Source organism: Musa acuminata, chromosome BXJ1-1 (assembly GCF_036884655.1).
Source record: "Musa acuminata AAA Group cultivar baxijiao chromosome BXJ1-1, Cavendish_Baxijiao_AAA, whole genome shotgun sequence".
In the NCBI taxonomy this organism is placed as follows: domain Eukaryota; kingdom Viridiplantae; phylum Streptophyta; class Magnoliopsida; order Zingiberales; family Musaceae; genus Musa; species Musa acuminata.
In genome coordinates, this window is record NC_088327.1 from 10346132 (window position 1) to 10369025 (window position 22894).

At 39.9% G+C, this 22894-nt stretch overlaps 2 protein-coding genes across 2 annotated transcripts; both read right to left on the reverse strand.

Moving 5' to 3' along the window:
* Window positions 1-4314: 4314 nt before the first annotated feature.
* Window positions 4315-7976, reverse strand: LOC135672313 (pentatricopeptide repeat-containing protein At5g57250, mitochondrial-like). Its single transcript, XM_065180774.1, has one exon. It carries the CDS (start codon window positions 7844-7846, stop codon window positions 4598-4600), a length of 3249 nt encoding a protein of 1082 aa, XP_065036846.1. The 5' UTR covers window positions 7847-7976; the 3' UTR covers window positions 4315-4597.
* A 744-nt stretch (window positions 7977-8720) lies between these two features.
* LOC135586871 (auxin response factor 11-like) lies at window positions 8721-22867 on the reverse strand. The gene is made up of 14 exons (XM_065180780.1): window positions 19877-22867; window positions 19605-19717; window positions 18923-19021; window positions 18774-18830; window positions 18033-18185; window positions 17879-17963; window positions 17528-17618; window positions 15823-15987; window positions 15603-15722; window positions 13707-13782; window positions 13474-13609; window positions 10961-12618; window positions 10676-10866; window positions 8721-9366 (listed from the first exon to the last, which is right to left on the reverse strand). The coding sequence occupies exons 1-14, from the start codon at window positions 19974-19976 to the stop codon at window positions 9267-9269; spliced, it is 3144 nt and encodes a 1047-aa protein (XP_065036852.1). The 5' UTR covers window positions 19977-22867; the 3' UTR covers window positions 8721-9266.
* Between the last annotated feature and the right edge of the window lie 27 nt (window positions 22868-22894).

Here is a 22894-nt window from a genome sequence, read left to right on the forward strand (position 1 = left end):
TCTCACAGGGATGATGAAGGCCATCGCACCGCTTTTACCCCAATTGGCCTAACATACTATGCAGCTATCATAATTGCGATTGATGTCTTAACCACTACTAGCACCAGCACTTGTCGGGGTTCCCTCAACCGACTCAACACCGGCAGCCCAGGATTGCCTTCGACCGCCCAAACTGCCAATAGGGGCACCTCACTTCCCTACAGTGGAGTTCAACGCACTATCGCACCAAGGCCCAACGTCACTTGAATCGAAGACTCAATTGACATATTCAATAGGCAACTCCCTAAGGGCCTAACTACGATAAATGGATTAGCGCTTGGACAAGATGTGTCGGGAGTTTTAATAGCTCAAAGGGGAAGGTGCAGACGACCCCACCTCGGATTGTGATGGTGACAAACTTCATTGCCTCCACCACACTGGTTGTGAACTAAGCATGGGGATGGTGATAGACTTTTTCTTCTTGGGCTTCATCATCGCATACTTCTACTTCATCGAATACGCCCCTCATTGTCACTAGATCAGAAGAGAAGACCAAGTTGAGAAGAGGCATGGATGATGAGAGTAACAACCTACCCTTCATATCACCTAAGTGGACAGAATATACCTAGATATTGCTAGTCATTTAGGCATGGGCGTAAAATGATGTCGACAAGTAGGAGGAAGGAGGAGGCCATGGGAGCTATGACGAAAAGGTACTTAGCAACGACCATGGGGGAGAGATCTTCCCGGAGGTAATGATGCTCAAGAGGGTGTGAACAACCCTCCATAACTTAAGTAAAAAAATATAATATTAATTAACACAAATAATAGGTGCCTCCTCTTATAAGATTACTGGGGACCCACTTGTTCTACTATATGTGATGTCATTCATATGGGTGAAGAACATATTACGATTACATGGGTAAAAACGACAAGCGATAGATATTGATAAAGGACATTTATAAGATTACAAAAGAGGATATCATAAAAAAATAAATATCTTTCGAGAAAAAAATAAATAAGTTTTTTAAAAATATCGTAAAAGTAAAATATACTTTTTCGAAAAATATAAACGATGGAAAGTTGAACTCCTATGAAAATAATATGTGCAGCTTCTATAATTTATAATTTTATTTATTTATTTATTTATTCTACTACATGTTTTTAATTCTTGAATACATCTCCTCAGGACACTCATATCTGGGCCGTATTATAATACCCCATATCTGGGCCGTATGTTTTTGAACAGGACGAAGGCGGGTGTTTGAATTTACCTGCAAATAAGAAACAGAAAGCCAATCCACGTCAACTCTGCCAGTCCGTTTCGTCTGTTTCTTCTGCTCCTCCCTCCTCCGTCTCCTCCATTCCCATCTTCTCCGCCGACGGGCCATCGGAGCCTCTGCCTTCTCGATCAGATCCGTCTGACGATGATGCTGATTGATTGTTCCCACTGCCACACCCCGCTGCAGCTCCCGCCGGGGGCGTCGTCCGTGCGATGCACCATCTGCAAGTCCATCTCCTACGTGTCCTATTCTTGGGGCGTCCCCGCGCCTCCGGGGGTTTCTCATCTCCTTCCACCTCGTGGCTCCCTCCCAAAACTTTGATTCTTCTGCTTGTTAAAAGTTTCAAAACTTTGATTCCTATTATGAACGGAACGCCATTGATAATCACATATGCTATGCAGGATTAAATGCAACTCACATTTAGACATTACATATCCATACTATTTTTTATTGGATAGATTTGGCTATTTTGTGATTTATGGGATGGTCGACGTTGTCTAGTTTGCTTTAAGCCATCATTTCTGAGCCAGAAAAAGATACTGATCTAGTTATTGTTGCAAAAATTTAAATCTTTTCATTTTTTGGTTTGTTAATTATCTTCTGGATTCCTGCCTACACAGATCTCCCATCTCAATTGATTGGCACATATTCCCAGGCTGACAAGGAGACAGATGAAATATATGCTCAGATGACCCTTCAGCCAGCAACTTGTGTAAGACTTTCATATTGCTTCGCTGAATTACATATTTTGATATTTATGTTTCCATTTCTGGGAATCAGATTTCTCTCCTAATAATCATTGATCTTGCCTAGACAGCTTTTATGTTGCTTTATAAAAGACATGCTAGTTTCCTTGCGAATTGATGTTTTTCCTACAGATTTTGGAGATTGAGTCACAACATATTGTAATTCTACGTCTGTGTGCAAGTTAATCTTGTTAGTTATAATGAGGCTTCTCTTTTCTTGTGGGAGAATTCGATTACCACTCATTTTGGTTCCCAATATTGTTCTGCAATACTTGGGAGTTGAGAGAAGATGTTTACTAGGTGGATAAGACCTAGTAAATTCCAACTTTTACTAGGTGGATAAGATGTTTATACTTACTTGCTAGCTAATTCCAACTTTCTCATCTTAGATGATTTCCTGGAAATTCAACAAATGGTTTAAGCAGGGATATCCTGCATTGTTATGTCCCATACTCTTGTGCTCACAAATAAGCAATTTCTGCCAATATAAAGCTCCACCATGTTGCATTTATTTATATCGATACAAATGTTGTAAGTAACAGAGTGCGTTCCTCTTCTTTCCAGGACAGCCGAAGAGACTATTTTGACCACTGGATGGAGTCTGTTTGTGGGTGCAAAAAAGCTTAAAGCTGGTGATTCTGTTTTGTTTATCAGGTAAAATGGCAGAACATTAGGAAGATATGTTTCTGATAGTAATTATATTACAATATGATCTTGGTATTGGCTTTTCAAAACCTAGAAACTTGGAAATTATTGAATGATTGTTCTTTCATTGCTTTAATTGTTGTATTCTACAAGATCATAGAAGATATATAGTGTAGATTTCTCATAGCCAGTGTCCAGGTTCATAAAATATATAGAGTTATTCTCTGAAATTCTTAAAGGATAATTTTCTTGGTCCGTTCAAAGTTTATCTGTTCTATTCTTATACGAACAATTGGAAAGTAACAGGATATGTGCTGGTTTTTAAGACATCATGAGGGTTCAAAAAATATTTTCTCAAGGACTTCCTATGATTATGCTGTTGCGGAGATGCCTTGTTAAAATTTTCTTCGAAATTTCAAATATCATGAGTGTGAAAGTAACAAATTATTGATAAGTTCAAATGGGCAAAAATAAAAACTTGAGTTAAGTATGGGCCACAGTCAAACAATATCAAACATATCATATAACTGGCAAATCTTATAACCCATATATCAACTATGGATATTGAAGTAGGTTATGCCCCTCGTTGTTACATATCATATAACTGGCAAATCTTATAACCCATATATCAACTATGGATATTGTAGTAGGTTATGCCTCTCGTTGTTGCTAGATTAAAAGAGACGAGCAACTTGAGAGGAATCGTGGATGATGAGAACAATAACCTACTCTCCATGTCACTTGAGTAGACAAAGTATACCTAACAGTTATTATCAATTGGGCAAAGACACGAGTAATGGCGACAAGTAAAGAGGAGGAGGCCATAGGAGTTATGATGGAAAGGTGCTTGGCGAGGCCATGGGAGTTATGATGGAAAGGTGCTTGGCGTTGACCATGGGGGAGAGATCTTCCCGAGGAGAGTGAGCAACTCTCTTGAACCTAAGTAAAAAATATATAGTATTAATTAACACAAACACCCTGAGTTCCGTATTCTTTAATTAGTATATGAATCCGAAGGATTTAAAATGCTCCCACCAAAGGTGTGAGCAGATCGTAAGTTCTTTAGGGTGTTAAACTATTATTCTCTTTAGGACCACACCACCAGGTAGGCCACAAACAACAAGTCTTCTATGCCCTTGGGGTCGTTTATATGGATATGTAATGTCTAAATGAGAGTTGCATTTAATCCTAATGAGCATATGTAATCTAACAGTATTCCAATCATAATAGGAATAAAAATTTTGAAACTTTTTATAGATTAGAAGAATCATTCTATCGAGATTTTCAACTTGGAAGGTGCTGACTAGTTTGGATGATATAGACCATGACATATTATCACACTTATCCCTTGTAAAAAAACAAAAAAAAAATCATCTTACGTCTTAACAAAAACTTGTTCAAATTTTTAAATATCATTTTCCTGCCAAAGATTCTGAGCTAGGTTATCTTTAGGAAAAATAATACAAAGATGTATCCACAGTATATGAGAATATCAGAAAGATAAGAACCTGTTCACTGTGTCCCTGTGGAAAATAGTGCAGGAAAGGCATGCCAAAGCTCAGAATTGAACACCTTTCTTGCACCTACAAATAATAGCAAGCTGAATATTTTCTTCAATTCAACAACAAGTGAATAAACAAACAAAAAAAATGTGAGGTAAATGAGCATACATCTAGCAGACATTACAGTTATGTAAAATGAGCATTATACAATAAAGTGTTATGTCAACAGAAAAGGATGATCACTGTGTCATATGAGATTTACAACAGGATATTTGACAAACAGTTATTGACACTATACCTGATAAATTCTCTCAATCTCTTAGTAAACTCTCTACTCAAAGAGTTGCAAATACCTGATTTGAACCTCTTTTAATATATAGTTTCAGCTTACAATACCAGTAAGTTAAAACATTATCCAGTCCCTTGCAAAACTCTTTACTCTTCAAAGAGTTGGGATGGACGGATTGAAGACTTTCTCTGGATTTTGAAGAATCGTTCTGGCTGCTTCATTGGCCTTCTGTAGGTCCCCTCGTTGACACAACAATGAAATGATGGAATAGTAGGTTGCAAAGTCATAGACTAGTGGTTTTCGTGTCAAATATTCATTAATCTCCTTGTCACTATCTCCGTCCACCTTCTCTCTAAATCCATCCTTTATATTCGTCCCATGAACATCTGCAAACAGCAGATGCTGAGCACCTCTTCCATCTATCTTGTTTTCTGTATCTATGACAGCTGAACCGTGCAGCTCCTTTAGTTTCAGAAACACCCTACCACTGTTAGACCTTGTGGAAGATATAGACAAATAATTAATTTCATTTAGAACAAGTATGACTTCCTTGATTCTTCCTTGCTCGCATGCAAGAGATAGGAGACTATCTAAGGACTCTACATGAAGCTCATTTCCAGAATTATTTATCAGATCTACAATTTCTGCACGCTTCAGCATAACCCTTAAAATGCTCCTTGCTTCCTCCATCCTTCCTTTTGCAAAGAGTCCCTCAACGAGATTCATGAAACCCAAGAAATCTGGAAAGTATCCTCTGGTTTTGTTTTCAGTAAAGAAACCTAGGGCACCTTCAATGTCGCCTCTTTGACAAAATCCATTTAGGATAGCAGCAATTGTATAATCATCTGGACTCAAACAATTCTTTTCCAAATCTGAGAGGAGATCCAAGGCTTCTTCAACCAATCCACAGCTGCAATACCCAGTTATCAGTTTGTTAAAAACTGGTGTATTTGGGATAATACCCTTGCTGATCATCCTTTTAAATAATTGGCTTGCATCATCCAGGAAACCTTCTCTAGATAATGCACCTATAAGAGTAGAATAAGTAACAACTGTAGGAGGCACAGAAAGGTTCTCCAAAGAATCAAAGACTCTGAATGCTTCAGTTAGACACCCTTGCTGGCACAAACCATTGATTACAGAATTGTAGATGACAACATTAGGGTATATCCCTTTCTTTTTCATGCTTCCACAGAGATCTAGAGCTCTTTCGAGATAACCCGACTTGCAAAGTCCATCCACCACAAGAGAGTAAACAAATACATCGACAGGAACTCCATTTTCTTCAGATTGCAATAAAAACTGGTAAGCATCTTCAACTCTGCCTTCCTTAATAAGAGTGTCAATGACCGTGGTCAAGGCACCGACTGAAATACACTTAATATTTAGAAAACGAATAGCTTTCTCCACATTTTTCTTGCTAAGGTAAAGGAACATGGCATTTGTCATCTGAGGTTCAAAAGTTCCATATATCTTGATGAATTCACTTATTACAAGTTCAGCGATTTGTTTATCTCCAATTCGTAAAAGGCTTTTCAGAAGTACATTGTATGATTTGCTCATAACTGCCAGGAATCTAATTCTCAACAGAATATATACATCCAATGCAGCCGAAAAACATCCCTTTGTGCATAAAAATACAATAGCCTCATTGCATATCAAAACGAGAAGCTCAGGTTCTAATTTCTCCATTCTGTGAATAAATCTCAACACTGCTTCACCATCACCTTTTCCAAAAATAGCTCGAATTAGCATCCTACAAGTAATTAAATCAGGGGATAGGTTTCTCTCAACAAGGTCTTCAAAAACTTCCATAGCTATTTCTGACATGTATTGTCTGCATAGTCCTCTGATAATACAATTATGGGTAGAAGCACTAGCAAATAATGAATCTCTCTGACACTCGTCAAACACCATAAGTGCCTTTTCAATCAATCCTACCTTACAGTAGCCATCAATCACAGTACAATAAGTAATTGAATTTGCAGACAAGCCCATCTCAGGTAATTCATCAAACAGCTTACAACCATCTTGAATCATACCTGCCATAAACAAAGCCTTGATAAGAACATTGCAAGTAACAATGTCAGGAACAATGCCAGATTCATCCAATCTCCTCTTGACCTCCAAGATGCCTGCCACATCCATTTCCTTCACGTATCCATGTAACAATGTCGCGTAGGTGAAATTATCACCAGCAAAGCCCTTTGAGATCTCATTTGCCTTGCTTGCTTGGCCAGCTTTACATAGGGAATTGATCAATGTGTTATATGTCACGGTTCCTACTTTAATCTCTTTCTTCTCCAATTCCTCAAGCAAACTAAAAACTCTATCCAAATCTCCCTTCCTACATAATCCATCAATCAATACAGAATATGCAAACTCGTCCGCAACAAATCCCAACTCTTCCACTTTCCTCAAGGCATGAAATGCTTCCTCCAACTTGTTCCTTCTGCAGAAACCACGAATTACAGCTGTGAAAGTCACCACATTGGCATGCGCACCTTTGCTCTCCATTTCCTCGAGAAAACCAATCACTTTCTCTACACTTCCTTCTTTACACAACCCATCAATGATGCTAGTATAGCTAACTACATCTGGAGTAATTCCCTTGTCCACCATGTGTTTGTGCTTCCGAAGACCTTCCATCAGGTCACCTCTCTTCAGATACCCATCAATCAAGCAGCTATACAGAACGGCATCGAGCGCCATTCCCTGGTCTTCCATATTCCGAACCAGATCGCATGCCTCGTTGATTCTACCTTCTCTGCACAGTGCATCGACCACAGTCGTAACGGTGACGAGATTAGGCAGAAAGCCATCGACTTTCCTTGCTCTTTCGTAAAACTCCAGACCAAGCGCCGGCTCCCCGATCCTCGAGAACCCGGAGATAATGGAACTACAAACGAAATTGTCGGTCAAGATACGGTCTTTCTTATCAGCTGCGGCCTCCAACACCTCGACTGCTCTATCCAACCTACCCAGAGAACAGAATGCCGTAACCACCGAGCGGAAGGAGGCGAGGGAGGGGAAGACGCCACGGTTCCGGACGCACTCTTGCAGGAGACAGAGGGCTCCGTCCGGATTTCGTTCGGCGACGCAGAGACGACGGATGAGCGACTCGACAAGGGATCTCCTGAAACCGAAGTCTAGAGGAGCGCGGGAGATGAAGCGACCGGCGTCGTGGAAGCGGCGGGATCGAACGAGGGCGCGGGCGACGAGGGAGTGGGTGCGGGGGTCCACGGGGAGCGAGTTGGAGGTGATCTGGGAGAAGAGACAGAGGACGAGGCGGGGCTTGCGAGCTTCGAAGAGGAGGAAGGAGAGGAGGAGATTAAAGGAGCGGACGGAGGGAGCGGTGAGGCCCGCCTTGATTCGGCGCTGCGGGGTGGAAAGCTGGAGCATGGGATTGTGTTTGTTCGAAGGTAATGGGTGTGATAGAACGAACAGTGGCCAATTGACTTCATAGAAAGTAGCGGTGTTATGTGGGCTTAAGCCCAGTCAAATGGCCCATACACTCGGCCTCGTAATCCCACGAGCTCAAATAAAATCCTCAAAAGAAGATTGATTACTCGTGCATTAAATATCTCATAAATATTTTTTTATATATAAAAATAATAATTTAAGTAATTGATGTAATTTCTCTTGCAAGCTTTTTTTTTTTTTTTTTCTCATTTATGCCCACTTAAATTTTATTTTTTTTTCTATGTGAATCCAACCAAACTTTACACATTATTTGTGCTTTATGCATTATTTTTGTTGGAAGAGAGAAGACACTCAAACTTTATACAAACCCTTTTCACGCCTACCTCTGTCTGGGCGATGGTGGGGTCCAGATCGGGTTTGATGTCGGAGGTGGAGCTGCTAACCGCGCCACTCGGGTGGCCGTCAGGAACGTCACCTCGAGATCGGCCGAAAGCTGAAGCAAGAGTTCGTGGCGGCTCGGGGCCTCTACCCGCTGCACCTCTCGCCGGCTCAGAGATTTCCCTTCCAACGACTCGGTGTTCGATCTGGTGCACGCGATCAACGCATTGGACGAGGGCGGCGCCCCGTCGCTGGGGCAGACGAGCCGCACCATCGAGGCGCTTGAGTTCTTCATGTCGGCCGGTCATTTCATCAAACAGGTTTGCTCGTTTACTGTATTCCAAATAAGTGAAACATGGGACTAATTATGTGTGTATAGTCACTAATTACGTTCATTAGGAAGGTGATGCAAAGAAAGAAGTAACTATTCTATGCTCACAGCAGTAAATCTGCATTGCATTGTCTTCAATTCAGCTTGTGTATCAATCATTGGTTAATCATTGATTAACCATTTTGCTGGATTTGGAAGACTGTAGCTCAACTTCATATGCTGTAGACATGTCAAAGGGCAGATAGCTGTAGGAGTTGGTAACATCCAGAAACACCAATTTTGCAGCAAACATGGGAATGGAATCCTTAAGTTACATGAACATTCATACTTGACAGCATTGTTCCATTTAGTGACATCCTTTCTTTTTTTTGGCAAGAAATAACAGTAGGGAACCACTGCTACACTAAAACCCACACCAATTAAACCGTTTAGGTTTTACATTCCATACAATAGCCATCATTTATGGGCTTCAAGTGATCGCGAGATAAATGCTTCATTACATGAAGCTTTCCAATAAGCATAACCTTTTCTCGCTTGAACGAAAAAGAGCAAATAATATACAAGATGGACGGGAGAGAAAAAAATACAAATAGTTCATTGGGAAACATTAGATGTCTTTGCTTCATTCTCCGAGCTGCATGGTCATCACGAGCAATGTCTTGAGAGATGTCTTTGCTTCTACTTGATGGTTCATGCAAAACCATCCATCAGTTGCATGCCTTCCTGGCTCATCTGCTGCACTTCAGAAGGTGATAGAATTCTGATGCATTTGACACAGCTTATGAACTCCCTACGGGTGCAGAGAAGCAATCAACTGTTAGCAATTAGAGAGACATGATATAGCTTGAACTAAATCATTCCTTGGGTGGATATTTTATGAACAGGACATGGAGCCATGATAGACTTGACGGTCAACCGATTAAAAACCCCAATGAGAATATTGATTTCAGATTGGCTTTGGCAGATAGACCATACAAAATGATGCTTGAAATATACTTACGAAACTATGATTATATGTAAACTGAACACTCAAGAAACACACAACAAAAACATCTATTCTCTAGCACATTTCTCGGCAACGATATCAAGATACTCAAATTGTGGTATAAAATGGCTGTCCAAAGAACACTATCAATAACTATGTTAAGAGAGAGAGACAGAGAGACAGAGAGAGAGGAAGTAGAAAATTATACTGGCAATGGACTAAAGATGTGCAAGGAACCATTATGTCTATGTATCCTAAAGATGCCATTATAATTTTCTCCATTTCCAGTATTTTCTTCCTTTCTTGGTGGTTAGAGCACAAGAAGGATTCTTGGGGCCATCCCAGCAAAAGCAGACACCACAAGCCATGCATCTCTGGCACAAAGCTGCACTTATAAGAGTTCAGCGACCTGGAGAGGACCTTTATCCCGTCAGAGGACAACCAAGATGGTTAGGATGCTATCGACCATGACTAGACAGGAAATTTCCTTTCTGTTTTTGCTGAAATCATGCAATCAACCATGACTCCCCAGCTTCATAGCTCGGGGAGGAAGACTAGTTCATTATTGCAACTTAACCATCCAAGAAGCATGCACGACTTGGTGCAACAAAAGCAACTAAATTGAATAGTCAAACTTGCATTGGTCATTCAGTAATCAGGACAATATTCTTGAATTGGTATGCGAAATTTATGTAAACGAGGATCCTTAAGGTACAAAATTTGACATAGCTCTATGTCCTTATTTACTCTTAACATGGAAAGGAATCCAAAGCCAATGTGGGTAGGGTAGCTCAGTCAAATTTGTCTGGGAAGAAAGATAACCCGAGTAAACATTTGAAACCTAAAGCTCTATGATCCACATGATGGTACTCTCAAATTTCCTTAATTGTGGGTTTGCACCACAATACTAAATTTAGATAAAATAGGTGCACAAATGATGAGAAAAAGGTCTATAGTGAAAAGCCAAATCACCTTTATATACAAATTACAAAGATCTGAAGAAAAAGAATATTATTAAAACATATTTCAGAAAAGATGAATCTTATTGGGCTTATTGGGATATTAATGAATCTAAGCAATTGCATGAAGAAGGGAAAGGAAAGTCGACACTTACTCCCATGGATCATCCCCAACCAGAAGAACATCATTTTCATAATCTACATAAACAAGCTTCCATTCTGAACCTCGTGGATCATCCAGTTGTCCCTCTAATCCAAACATGCAGGCAACTGCAGATCTCAATTCACAATAATTGCTAAAGCGTGTTACATCAATTGATCTTCCAACAGATCCTACTTTTTGAACCTGTTCAACATAGATGGCATCACTTATTAGTAAAAAAGATAATTTACTTTGCTTATTCTTGAAGAAGTTCCAATATTCGAAACTAGTATTCCACCTTAGTGTATGTTCTTAAAGGTTGTTGACATGCTGGCTTCCTGGAACCTCGGTATAAGCTGTAATCATTTGTAGCTATGCTGGCAGATGATGTACCTGCAGAGCTGTCAGGGACATCTTGTAGCGAGAACACTGAGTCTGTCATTCTTTTTGAAGTAATGTGAGACATTGATTCCTGATTTGTAGTGAAATTACAAACAGGCATCACTGAAGGAATTTGAAACCTGGAAGATCCTATTGGACTGAGGCCGTTTATGGCCACACCTGGAACATGACCCATATCCATGCTTTCATTGCTAGGGTCGAAACGGAGATTGCTAATTGTCTCACCCTGGTTGTTGCTCTCCTCGGACAAGTCCATTACCCCATATGAGTTAGATACACCCTGCAACACAGTGCAGTCTCCTTGAACATCTAAGTTGTGAACCTCAGATGAAAGGATGCCTTGGACAAGCAGCTCATCATCTAGCGAGTTTAATTGTGTGCCTAAAAATTCTTGAATATCTGTTGTGATGCGCTGGGGTGTTCCTGAATCCGAAATGCAAGAGAGCTGAAATGTCTCTGTGGGCTCAAAATTGTTGGGATTTGCCATAGAAGATATATCTGCAGAGGAAGTTGTAGCATTTTCGGCTGCAGAGAGATAAAAGGAATCCAGCTTACTGTTAATATAGGGAAATTCTGGAGTCTTTGATGAACCCATAAAGGATTGAAGGCATGAATGCTGCGTCATCCAATCATCATTATCCAAGATAGGATGCGAGCAGTCCTGATGTGGAAGTAAGTAATTTAGATTGCACATGTCCAATGATTGTGCTGCATGTAACCCAGGAGACTGTGTTCTAGATGGATCATTCTGCTGCTGAACAAGTTTGTGATCACTCTGTTCCTTCACTTGTAGGGCTGGATTGGCAGATATCTGAGCTGCAAGATTCACACGATCAAATGGGCATGTACTTGTAGAACTTTCACCATTTTGATGTTTTGACAATTGGTCCATGTGTTCCGCCAGCATGTCATGGGAAATTGTTTTGATCATATCATCCGATTGACTATCCAAATCTCCAGGAAATGCCACAGAAGCCACCTCTGACTGCTGAGGAATGGATTCATGCAATGATGCATCTTCACTCCCCTGCAGGTTGATTCCATTCTCACCTCGTGCATTATGATCTTGAAAATTTTGTTCATGCTCTGCTGGACGTGCTTCCTCACAATCTGATACTTGGGACTTCACTTGTGTCCCTGATACGAAATCTAATTTAATGCCCTGGGTGGGCACCAAATAAAGCCTATGTTCTTGTGATACAACATTTTGTAAAGGATCCATACCTTGCTGTGGAGAGAAATGTTGTTTCTGCTGCATTGCTGCTGTGGTGACTACTTCCTGCCGAGTAGAACTTCCCACTGTATGCAGTGCTGGCATAGTTACTGAGAAGCTTCTTGAGAGTTCACTATTTCTAACATTCTGCAAAATACTGGCATATATGGACTGGTGATGTGCAAGCAGGCCATCACGATTAGGATTACAAGGCTTGTTAAGAAGCCTTAAAAGATTTTCTGACCCAAGGCCGGCGAAGAAGTGCTGTGTGTCGACATTGCCATCTTCAGTTGGCTTTGGAAATGGTTTCAAATTTACAAAATGATTGTTTATTGCAGGACCTGCAACACATAAGCAATATAATCAAGATGTTACAATCCAAAGTGTATGACATTATGAAAAGAATCACAAATCTGACCCTTCAAAGCATTAATTTGCACATGCACACTGGGAAACAATATTTATTTGCAGCTGTCCCCTTAAGGTCATGGTCTACTGACTGCTGTAATCCTAATATAAGTTTAGGCTACTGTCAAACCAATCCTCAAAGCACATACATACCTTTTATTTTGTTGACTTTATCATTAGCTATTGAATCTAACTTTGGTTGGTTAATGAAATTTTAGTGGAGTGCATTTTGCATGATAACAACCACACTTTGACATTGTCAGAATCTTTGCTAACCAGGAATGGCACTGGTGCAAATAAATTACACTTCATGATAAAATGATTGTTGAAATGGTATTATAGCAAATGTAGGAAAATTAGGAACATAACTAAATGGAAACATTTCCACAGCATACATCAGACTGGTATCTTATATTCCAGTAAATCTTAGGGCTAAGGGTTCCTGGTATTTCTAGCCAGGTGTCCACAGAAAAAGGAAAAGTTATATTGTGCTGCATTTTCAAATATAATATTTGACAAAAATTTTAGTTCATTATTAAACAAGATAAAATTCCTAGGAACCAAAATATGGGCAGGATATATCACATTATATATCTCAAGGAGAAATTTTTTTTGCAATGAGAATAAAATTTCACAAACAAGTTCTACATCAATCTTTGGTTCCCACCTGTGCTACGATTAGAAAATCACATAAGAAATCAATGTGATAGCAGTTTTTTTTGTCACTGATGGTTACAAACAAGAAAAGCCGCAAAGAGTTATCTTCCAAGCAATATGAAAATACTCACCTACATATCCAGGAAGACATTGTCTTTTTAAACTTGAAGTTACATTAGGAAATGCAAAAAGACTTTCTGGGGTTTCAATTTCCCATAAGCTGACCCTATCAGGTCGTTCTCCATAACCATGTTCATCCCATTCCACCTGGAAACACAAAATTAGCACAAAAGGAGAAGTCAATCATTTTCGATCATCAACATTGATCTTTTTATTGTACATGCATGAGCAAAAGCTGACTCACTTGAAGGTTTCGCCACCTTGAATTAGGCCATCTTACAGGATCATAATCACTGATACCTACAATTGTGCCCATGTATCTACAAGAACAAGCAACACATTTTAGGATGTTAAATCCTATTAAAAAGAAGGTCCATAGATGCTACATAATGAGTTTACTGAATTTGTAGATCTTAAGCAACAAAGAAAATAATTATCATCCGGCACATTTGGGCAGCATGATGCAAATTCACAAAGATATTAGATACATTACTATGTTGGAATACAAACACATACAGATGTGCCAAATTCATGTTTATACATCACATACTTCTAAGCATGTAGACACATCACTTGAAAATTTCCCCATGGTCATTGAGGCAAACCACTAGGAAAATAGCTAAGCTTATCATTACCAATAAGATTGTTCAGAAAACCATAATTGCCTAATTAAATGAATCTATAAACTTTCCACCAAAGAAAATTATTTAAGATTTCTTCCAAACTTAATCTATAAACTTTCCACCAAAGGAAGGGCATCATCTATAATGGTAAGCTAGGTTCTGTTGGGTGGAGAAGTGGCAGCTTTGAAAAGAAGGCATATGCCTCAAGAAGAAGAGCCCCTGAGAATGGCCATGTGCTAAAAGCCTAAAACCAAAGAAGCTATATTTATTTATATCTCGTGTTTCTTCATATTAAGCAAAATAAACTAATGCAGTTTGGTTGTAATAATAAAGATAACATGTCCAGCTAATTGGATTTCTTGTCCTGGAGAGAATTCTTATGATTCAAATCAGTGGAGGTATTGCATCATAATAAACTACGTATAACACTGCAGTAATGATTGACAAATAATGAGCACCTAAGGACCGTGGAAATAGAAGTTAGATTTTGGCCTACTTAGGTGTGAGTAAAAATACATCATTGGCAGTCTGAACCAATAGGTCAAAGTAAGCCTTTTCTGACGATTTAGAAATTCCTAGTTTTCATCATGAAAAATTCAGTAGCAAAAGAAGAAAAGAGATCCATAAGAGAAAACAATGAACCATGGGATTCATAACGGAAATCACGGTCAGGTGCTACTACCAATCGGCAGCTGGACCAGTATGGTTCTGATATGTATCGACATACTGATACTTGGTATGTGTTTGTATGGCCTGGACCAGAGAGAAATAGGAAGATAAGAGGGAAAGGGGAAAACAAGGTGAAGAAGAGGGAGGAAGAAAGGTTTGGCTGAAAAGGAAGAGGCTTACCAGAGGTCAAGCAGGAGGCAGCAACCCTTACAAGGTGGAGAAGGTAATGACAATGGGGCAAGATGGAGGAGGCAGTGGTGGTGATGCAATGGCGAGAAGGAAGTGGCGAAAGAAGGGAACAGAGAGAGAGAGAGAGAGAGAGAGAGAGAGAACATATATGAGGAGGCAAAGAAAGGGAAAAAAAAAAGAAGAAAATAGATCTTGATATTGAACATAGGTGATCATGGAGTAGGTCTATCACTCAGTACACCATGTTTAAACTCTAAAATCTGGTTGTTTTGCTTGGTATGGTAATCATACCAGGTAGTATGAAACAAAACTAAACAATAACTGGTGGTTCATGGTCGAATCAATAAATACTATGCATAGTTTGGTACACCAGTTACAATGGTATGAACTAGAAATGGTTGGTCCACATACCAGTTTATAATTGGACGGTTAATAACCAACCTGTATCAACAATTATCCCTGATTTTAAATAACTTTAAATTATTACATACATGACTAGTACTGTTACATACTCGAAATCACAAATAAATAAATATTTATGCTTTGATCCCATAGAACAATTGCTATGCTTCAACTGACAACAACTACCATACCAACAGTAAGAATACAAAGTGATGATAGGAATATTTAAGACTACAAAGTGATGATAGGAAAACAACCTGCGTTTACTTGACTCCTCAGTTTCAAACATCATGCCAAATCTCATCCCAATTGATACCTGGGTATACGCAGCTTTATGATACTTGGTTAAAGGAATTATAAACTCAGAAGGACATGCTCTGAGAAAAAAACAAAAGAAATATTAATAAATAAGAATCAAGAACAAAAATAGCTCAAAGTTTTAAAACATGGTGATCAAACAAGAGAAAAACAATGTACCTAGGATTATAGTACACGGTGAATGGGCTCCTATTTGCTGCAGCATGAGCTGCTGCAGCGAGGACACCAATATGCATACTGTCAGTGGAAAGTACAGATGATGTTAGGGCTGTTTGTTTACGGTTGGCACGTCTAACACCCAAGAGTAGCTGTGACTTCTCATCCCTGTATGCACTACACATTTCATTAGTTTCTAGTGATGATCTTTTTTTACCGAAAGATAAAATACTCAAACTAGCCCCACCCCCATACAGCAATTCATAATGTGCAGGTATATACATCAAGTAAAACCAAAAATCTTCAGCTATTCAAATAGCAATTCCTAACATACTACCTTCTACATAAGCACAAACTTCCAATATATTGCAATTAAATAAATTTTCAATACATTATTCATGTGTCAACCTGCCCAAGGCTTGATTGTGTTCCGACTAGCATAACAACGATTATAAAAAAATATCTGAAGCCTACTTTCTGGTTTCACATAATAACAAGCATCTAATAAAGGAAACATGGGAATGTCTGCTTCCTTGTTCCCCATACTTGAGCTCTAATAACAGTCTGAAAGGAACAGAGTAAATCATTTCGAATTTGTCTTCTCATAAATTGATGACTTTTCATAGGGGTGACCTTTTTTCTCCAACCCATCCAACATACCTGAACCAACCTAGATGAGGGACAAACAAACAGATCCGAAAACAGCCCCATTGTTTGAGATGTAAGTTCCAGCAAAAACTTCCCTCACTCTAAGACCAGATTAGCTTCAACTTTAGTCATTTGATCGAAGCAGATCATAATTGCTTGGTCACTATTAGATTAGGTTGAATGAATCAAGGTCTCGCTCAGATCAAATCTTCATTCTTTTTTATTTTTATCAAAAATGTGGACTAGTAGGTATGCTTTGCATTCTCAGTCAATAATCAGGATGAGACCAGTTTGGTGCACATTTAGAAGAGATTAGTAAAAAATTGTAAGTTATCTTCATATGATATATAAAATGAAAATCCAAGTCAAACAATTTTCAGTAGGTTTCCTTTTCAGTACAACAATTGTTCATAAGACTCTATAATTGTTTGATATCATGGATTAGCTTATACTGGATCTGCAAACCCTTTATTCCTTAAATTGTGCATCAAGAATGTCAGAAAGCCTTCTGTAGGGTATATAACACACTGATTAGAAATGGACATTTTGTCTAACTCTAGCCCATACCTAACTCAAGTTTTGATTTTTGCCAACCTGAACTCGTCAATAATTTGTTACTTTCACACTCATGGTATATGAAATTTCAGCGATACTATTGGAAGGACGAAAATTTTCACGAGGCATCTTCGCAAGAGCATAATCATGGGAAGTCCTTGGGAATTTTTTGTTTTAACCCTCATGATGTCTTTCAATCAGACTATATCCAGTTAGTTTCCAATTTGTTTGTATAAAAAAAAAAAGAACAGATAAACATGAACAGACCAAGAAAATTATCCTTTAAGAATTTCAGAGAATAACTATGTATTCTGTGAACCTGGACACTGGCTATAAGAAATCTACACTATATCTTCTATGATCTTGTAGAATACAACAATTAAAGCAATGAAAGAACAATCATTCAATAATTTCCAAGTTTCTAGGTTTTGAAAAGCCAATCCGAAGATCAAATTGCAATATAAGTACAATCAGAAACATATTTCCTCATGTTCTGCCATTTTACCTGATAAACAAAACAGAATCACCAGCTTTAAGCCTTTTTGCACCCACAAACAGACTCCATCCAGTGGTCAAAAGATGTCTCTTCGGCTGTCCTGGAAAGAAGAGGAAAGCACTCTGTTACTTACAACACTTGTATCGGTATAAATAAAAGTAACATGGTGGAACTCTACATTTGCAGAAAATGCTTATTTGTGAGCACAAGAGTATGGGACAAAACAATGCAGGATATCCCTACTTAAACCATTTGTTGAATTTCTAGGAAATCATCTAAGATGAGAAAGTTGGAATTTGCTAGAAAGTAATTATAACAACATGGTTGTAATGGTAAACCAAAATATGCCTATACTCCTACCACGATAGATGTGTCGAAATGTCCACAAGTTATCGTGCAAATCCCTGACAATAAGTTCCTGATTTGGAGGTTGCATTGAATAATCCTGGGAAATATAAGCAAGTTTAAAGGCATGTCCAATAGAAAGTCAGCAGAAAATTAACCAACTCCTCACCAACTGTGGAAATAGCTTTTCAGCAGCCCTTCGAGGTACTGAGAATCCACCATGTGTGCTAGTATCACTTGCAGTTAAAATCTTACAGAAGAACTCAGTTGGGTGCTTACATCTAGTATGACCTAGATCTGGAATAGGAAAGACATCATTTTCCTGAAAGGAAAAGAGAAAGATAAGAATCACAATACTAGTAGGAATCCTCTCTTGAACTAATAGCTCAAAAAGTACATTTTGATTTTCACTATAATTCCATCATAGTTTCATGATAGTGTTGCATGAGCCATGAAGTGCTGGATTGCAAATGCAAGCTTCTAGGTCACTGTAAAGCACTCAGGTCTTATCCACCTAGTGAACATCTTCTCTCAACTCAAGTCTTGGAGAACAATATTAGGAATCGACAAATGCACACTTTTTTGTTGCACTCTTATAGTTTCACCTTCTCAAACTAAAATGAGTTGTAATTGAATTCTCCCACAAGAAAAGAGAAGCCTCATTTTAACTAACAAGATTAACTTGCACACAGACATAGAATTACAATATGTTGTGACTGAATCTCCAAAAGCTAAGGGAAAACATCAATTAGCAAAGTAACTAGCTAACTTTGGTTTCTTTGTCTTTTATAAAGCGACATAAAAGCTGTCTAGACAACATCAATGATTATTATGTGAGAAATCTGATTCCCAGAAATGGAAACATAAATATCAAAATATGTAATTCAACGAAGCAAGATGAAAATCTTACAGAAGTTACTGGCTGAAGGGTCATCTGAGCATATATTTCATCCGTCTCCTTGTCAGCCTAGGAATATGTGCCAATCAGAAAAAGGCAAGTATTCATAAATATTTTAAATAAAGAAATCGTAGAAAACCAACATCACCTACTATACTCACATGTAGTGTAACATTGTGAACTTGGCACATCAATTGAGATGGGAGATCTGTGTAGGCAGGAATCTGTGAGTTTGCTATTTTTCTAGTTGAAGCAGTCACCTGACAAGAAACCAGAAGATAATTAACAAACCAAGGAATGAAAATATTTAAATTTTTGCAACAATAACTTGATCAATATCTTTTTCTGGCTCAGAAATTATGGCTAAAAGGAAACCTGGCAACGTCGACCATCCCATAAATCACAACATATCCAAATCTACCCAATAAAAATTTGTATGGATATGTAATGTTTAAATGTGAGTTGCATTTAATCCTGCCCAACATATTTGATTTTCGATGGCGTTCCAATCATAATATGAATAAAAGTTTTGAAACTTTTATCGTGCAGAAGAAGCCATTCTATCAAAATTTTAGTCTTTCATTCTTAACCCAGATCACTCAAGTGTTAATCTAGGTTTGTTAGAAACTTTCTGGACAGATAAGACTGTTGGTCAAATCACAATTAAAATCAATAAGACGAGAAATTTGAAGTCTGTTTTTCTATTAACAAATGCTTGTGCAAATTTTTTAATGTCATTTTGCTGCCGAAGATTCCGAGCTAGGTGATCTTCAGGAAAGATGATATAAAGACAAGACAAGAATCTGTATCCACAATACATGAGATGATCAGAAAGAAAAGAACCTGTTCACTGTGTCCCTGTGGAAAATAGTATACTAGGCTGCCAGGTTGAGGCAATGATACAAGTGGTCCAGCACAGGCATGCCAAAGCTCAGAATTTAACACCTTTCTTGCACCTACAAATAATAGTAAGCTGAATATTTTCTTCAATTCAATAACAAGTGAATGAACAAACAAAAAAAATCTTAAGTAAATGAGCAAACTTCCACCGAATATTACAGTTATGCAAAATTAGCATTATACAAGAAGGTGCAATGAAGAAGCAAATCACTCACTTGGCTTGCTTGGAACTTCACCCAAGAGCTTCATTTCATCTAGCAGTGCTGCAGCGGTGTTTAGACCGGCGGCTCGGACATTTGCTTGAACGGAAGACATCTTTAACCAGCAATCTTAGAAGATTAACTTCTTGAATTGAGACAAAACTGAAGGCAGAATGCTCAACAACAGCCTCTCCCCGCAACAGAAGAGGAACCTCCACGCTGCGCTCTTCATCCCGTGAACCAAAAACCTCCCTTAAAACACCCTAACACGAAGTCAGTGGTGTCACATTCCAAACACCAGAAGCAATGGCCCATTGAACATACTTCAACAGCATTAGCATTCGGAGGACACCACTTTAGCATCATCCACTTTACATCTTCAAGCACAGAACCGCTCTTTTCTCGGAAAGAAGCATCTCCCGAGCATCAGCGATATCCGTCCCGGCAGGATGAAACATACAGCATCAAAATCCCATCTTTAAGCTGAAACTCTCATCTTTACTCCAGAAGCACGGACTTCTGAGCACAGAAGCGTGCGTCCGGCCAGCAGAAAACGAAATGAAATCGAACAAGCGTTAGGTCCGAAGAAGCCGAAGTAGCAAGATACCAAATTGTCCAAGTTCACTGAGAAGGAATCAATCGATTGCAGACGCAGTGGTAAGCACCAAGACCTGTAACTTGTTTGCAGTGGGCCGGCTTATAAAGCTGCGGCGAGAGATAGAGATATATAAGAGGGAGGGAGCGACGTGGGCCTCCAATGGTCGCCGTCGGTGGGGGGAGGAAGGGGAGGAGGAAGAGAGGAGGGCCACCCGCTGCTGTAAGAAAAGGTCGAAATTTTTGTTGGCAGCCAAAGAAGCACGCGAAACTATAGCAGCATTGCAATGAGTAGTCGAATTCAGTGCACTCCTTTTTATCTTTTTATTCCCTCTTTTCGCCATAAAGATACCGACCTTTCGTCGATGGAAGACGCCATGATTCACCTCTCTCTCTCTCTTCAAATACCCTTGGCTAATCCTATTCTACCATCCATTGATAATCGTCGTCGATCTCTTTTCCTTAATCCCATTCCTACGTCATGCGTTTTCCTTCTTTATCTTGTTTTCTTTACGAAGCAAAGCGGCTTCTTTAACTCATGGTCTGCTCTGCTGAGTGTTGTGGCAGCTTTAGGAAGGGGAGCAGAGAAAGACGAGCACTACACGGAATCAGGGGAACTGTCGCAGAGTCGTTGCAGCAGCGGCAGCAAGAGAGAGACAGAGCACAGTTCTAATCAAAGGAATGAACAGGGAGGGCTGCTCATTCGTCCATACTCTGTCCTAAAGATGAGCAAATATATCATCACCTCACCTAATGCACTTAAGCAAGAAGATGGGATAAGCTTTGTGCGAGAATCTAAGCATCCTCGGAGGTCCACTACAATGGGGATTACAGCGACCTAGGTTGACTGAATCCCCAGTCAAATCTAGAGAGAGTTCTGCTACGCAAGGAGAGCAATTGATTTGTGTAGAAAAGCATCTAGCTTTGACCGCGCAATTAGTGCACGCGTGGTTCTTCAATGTCTCGACAGAGATCAAGATCACTCTTCACGCTCCAGCCATTAGGAGCGGCAATGGGAAGTCTCGTCACGTACGTTTCGGGGGGTTGTTCGAGGGAGGAGTGACTCCACCCTTGATGCAAAGCCTAACGAAGCCATCGACGGCCGCGGGTCCACCCAGCGGCCAGGGGAGGGGGAACGCTGCGATGCTGCTCGCTCCACACGCGACAGGCCCTCCTTTGGTGACGTCACGCTCGGACGCCAAAGACAAACGGGGAAAGGAGAGAGAAAGACAGAAGGAGAGAGTACTGCTCTGCTCCTCTCTGTCTCTCTATCTCTCTCTCCTCGCCACCACCATCTCTGTTTCTCTCATCATGGCCTCCCAAAAACGTCACCAAAAGCAGCAATTTGGGAGCGAGAAAAGGCCGGCACCGCTCTGCTCTTTTGGAGTGGGTGCGTGAGAGAGAGAGAGAGAGAGAGAGAGAGAGAGAGAGAGACAGGGGGCGGAGTCCAAAACGTGGGATGGAATGAAGAGATCTAGCTAGGGTAGGGAGAAGCTAGCTAGCTATGCGGCACTTTTTGACTACGTCTCGTCCTTTTTGTCATGGGACCTGCGCTTTTGTCCCATGCATGCATGCATGCGTCGGCATCCGCCATCGACGATGATGCCAGCGGACGGCACCGATCGCGGCTCGGCGATCGAAGTGCACGCGCAAGCGGTGGTGTGCGTGGTGGACCGCTGGTGGTGGTGGTGGAAAGGAGAGGGGGGATTGGAGGACAATAGATTAGGCCCCGACCTGTCGCCCCCGCTTCCTGCAACACACTGCGTTGGAACTCAAAATTTTCCTTAGAGAAAGAAAGCTTTACAGTCTTGAGTTCCAGGTTGCAGTGATTCCATCCCCCAAAACTACACAGATTTCACAGGGGAATCAGAAGATTAAATGCTCTCATTCTTCTTTATCCTCGCAGGTTGCCTACCTTCTTGCTCAAACAACATATCATTTCCTCCTCTATTCTAACTCCTCATGTCATCTTCACCAAGGTTGATGGTGATTGAGAAAGCTGTGTGAAATCTACCAAGACCAATACAATGTCTGCACTCTATAATGCTGATGTTGGTAATGATCGACAGGCAACAGAACAAGAACAGACTATGACCCATTATTTACTGTCCTCTCTCTCTCTCTCTCTCTCTCTCTCTCTGTTCTACACCTTAACTGAAGCCAGCACATAATCCCACTGCAGAGGTCAGCTTTCTAAATGGTGGGAACTAAATACTATCATGTCTTACGCACCAAAGAACTTCATGGAATCGACTAAGAGAAGCGCATATGGGATGATAGTGTGATAAGAACAAGAAACGAAGAGGCATTCGAAGCAGATTCAATGCAGCTATAAAGGATACTGAGATACCAATTAAGAAGCTACGAAAGGGCAACATAAACATTTTGATCATCAAGTGCTGCAGCAAACATTAAAATAACAGCAGATAGAAAGGACTT

What these genes read in the sequence shown, in the direction of transcription:
- LOC135672313 (XM_065180774.1), bottom strand. Translation starts at nt 7,846, where the DNA reads ATGCTCCAGCTTTCCACCCCGCAGCGCCGAATCAAGGCGGGCCTCACC.
- LOC135586871 (XM_065180780.1), bottom strand. Translation starts at nt 19,976, where the DNA reads ATGTCTTCCGTTCAAGCAAATGTCCGAGCCGCCGGTCTAAACACCGCT. An exon ending in ACCGTGTACTATAATCCTAG is followed by an intron (nt 15,723 to 15,822) that starts GTACATTGTTTT and finishes TTTTTTTCTCAG; the next exon opens with AGCATGTCCTTCTGAGTTTA. An exon ending in GTTGGGGATGATCCATGGGA is followed by an intron (nt 9,367 to 10,675) that starts GTAAGTGTCGAC and finishes CTGCACCCGTAG; the next exon opens with GGAGTTCATAAGCTGTGTCA.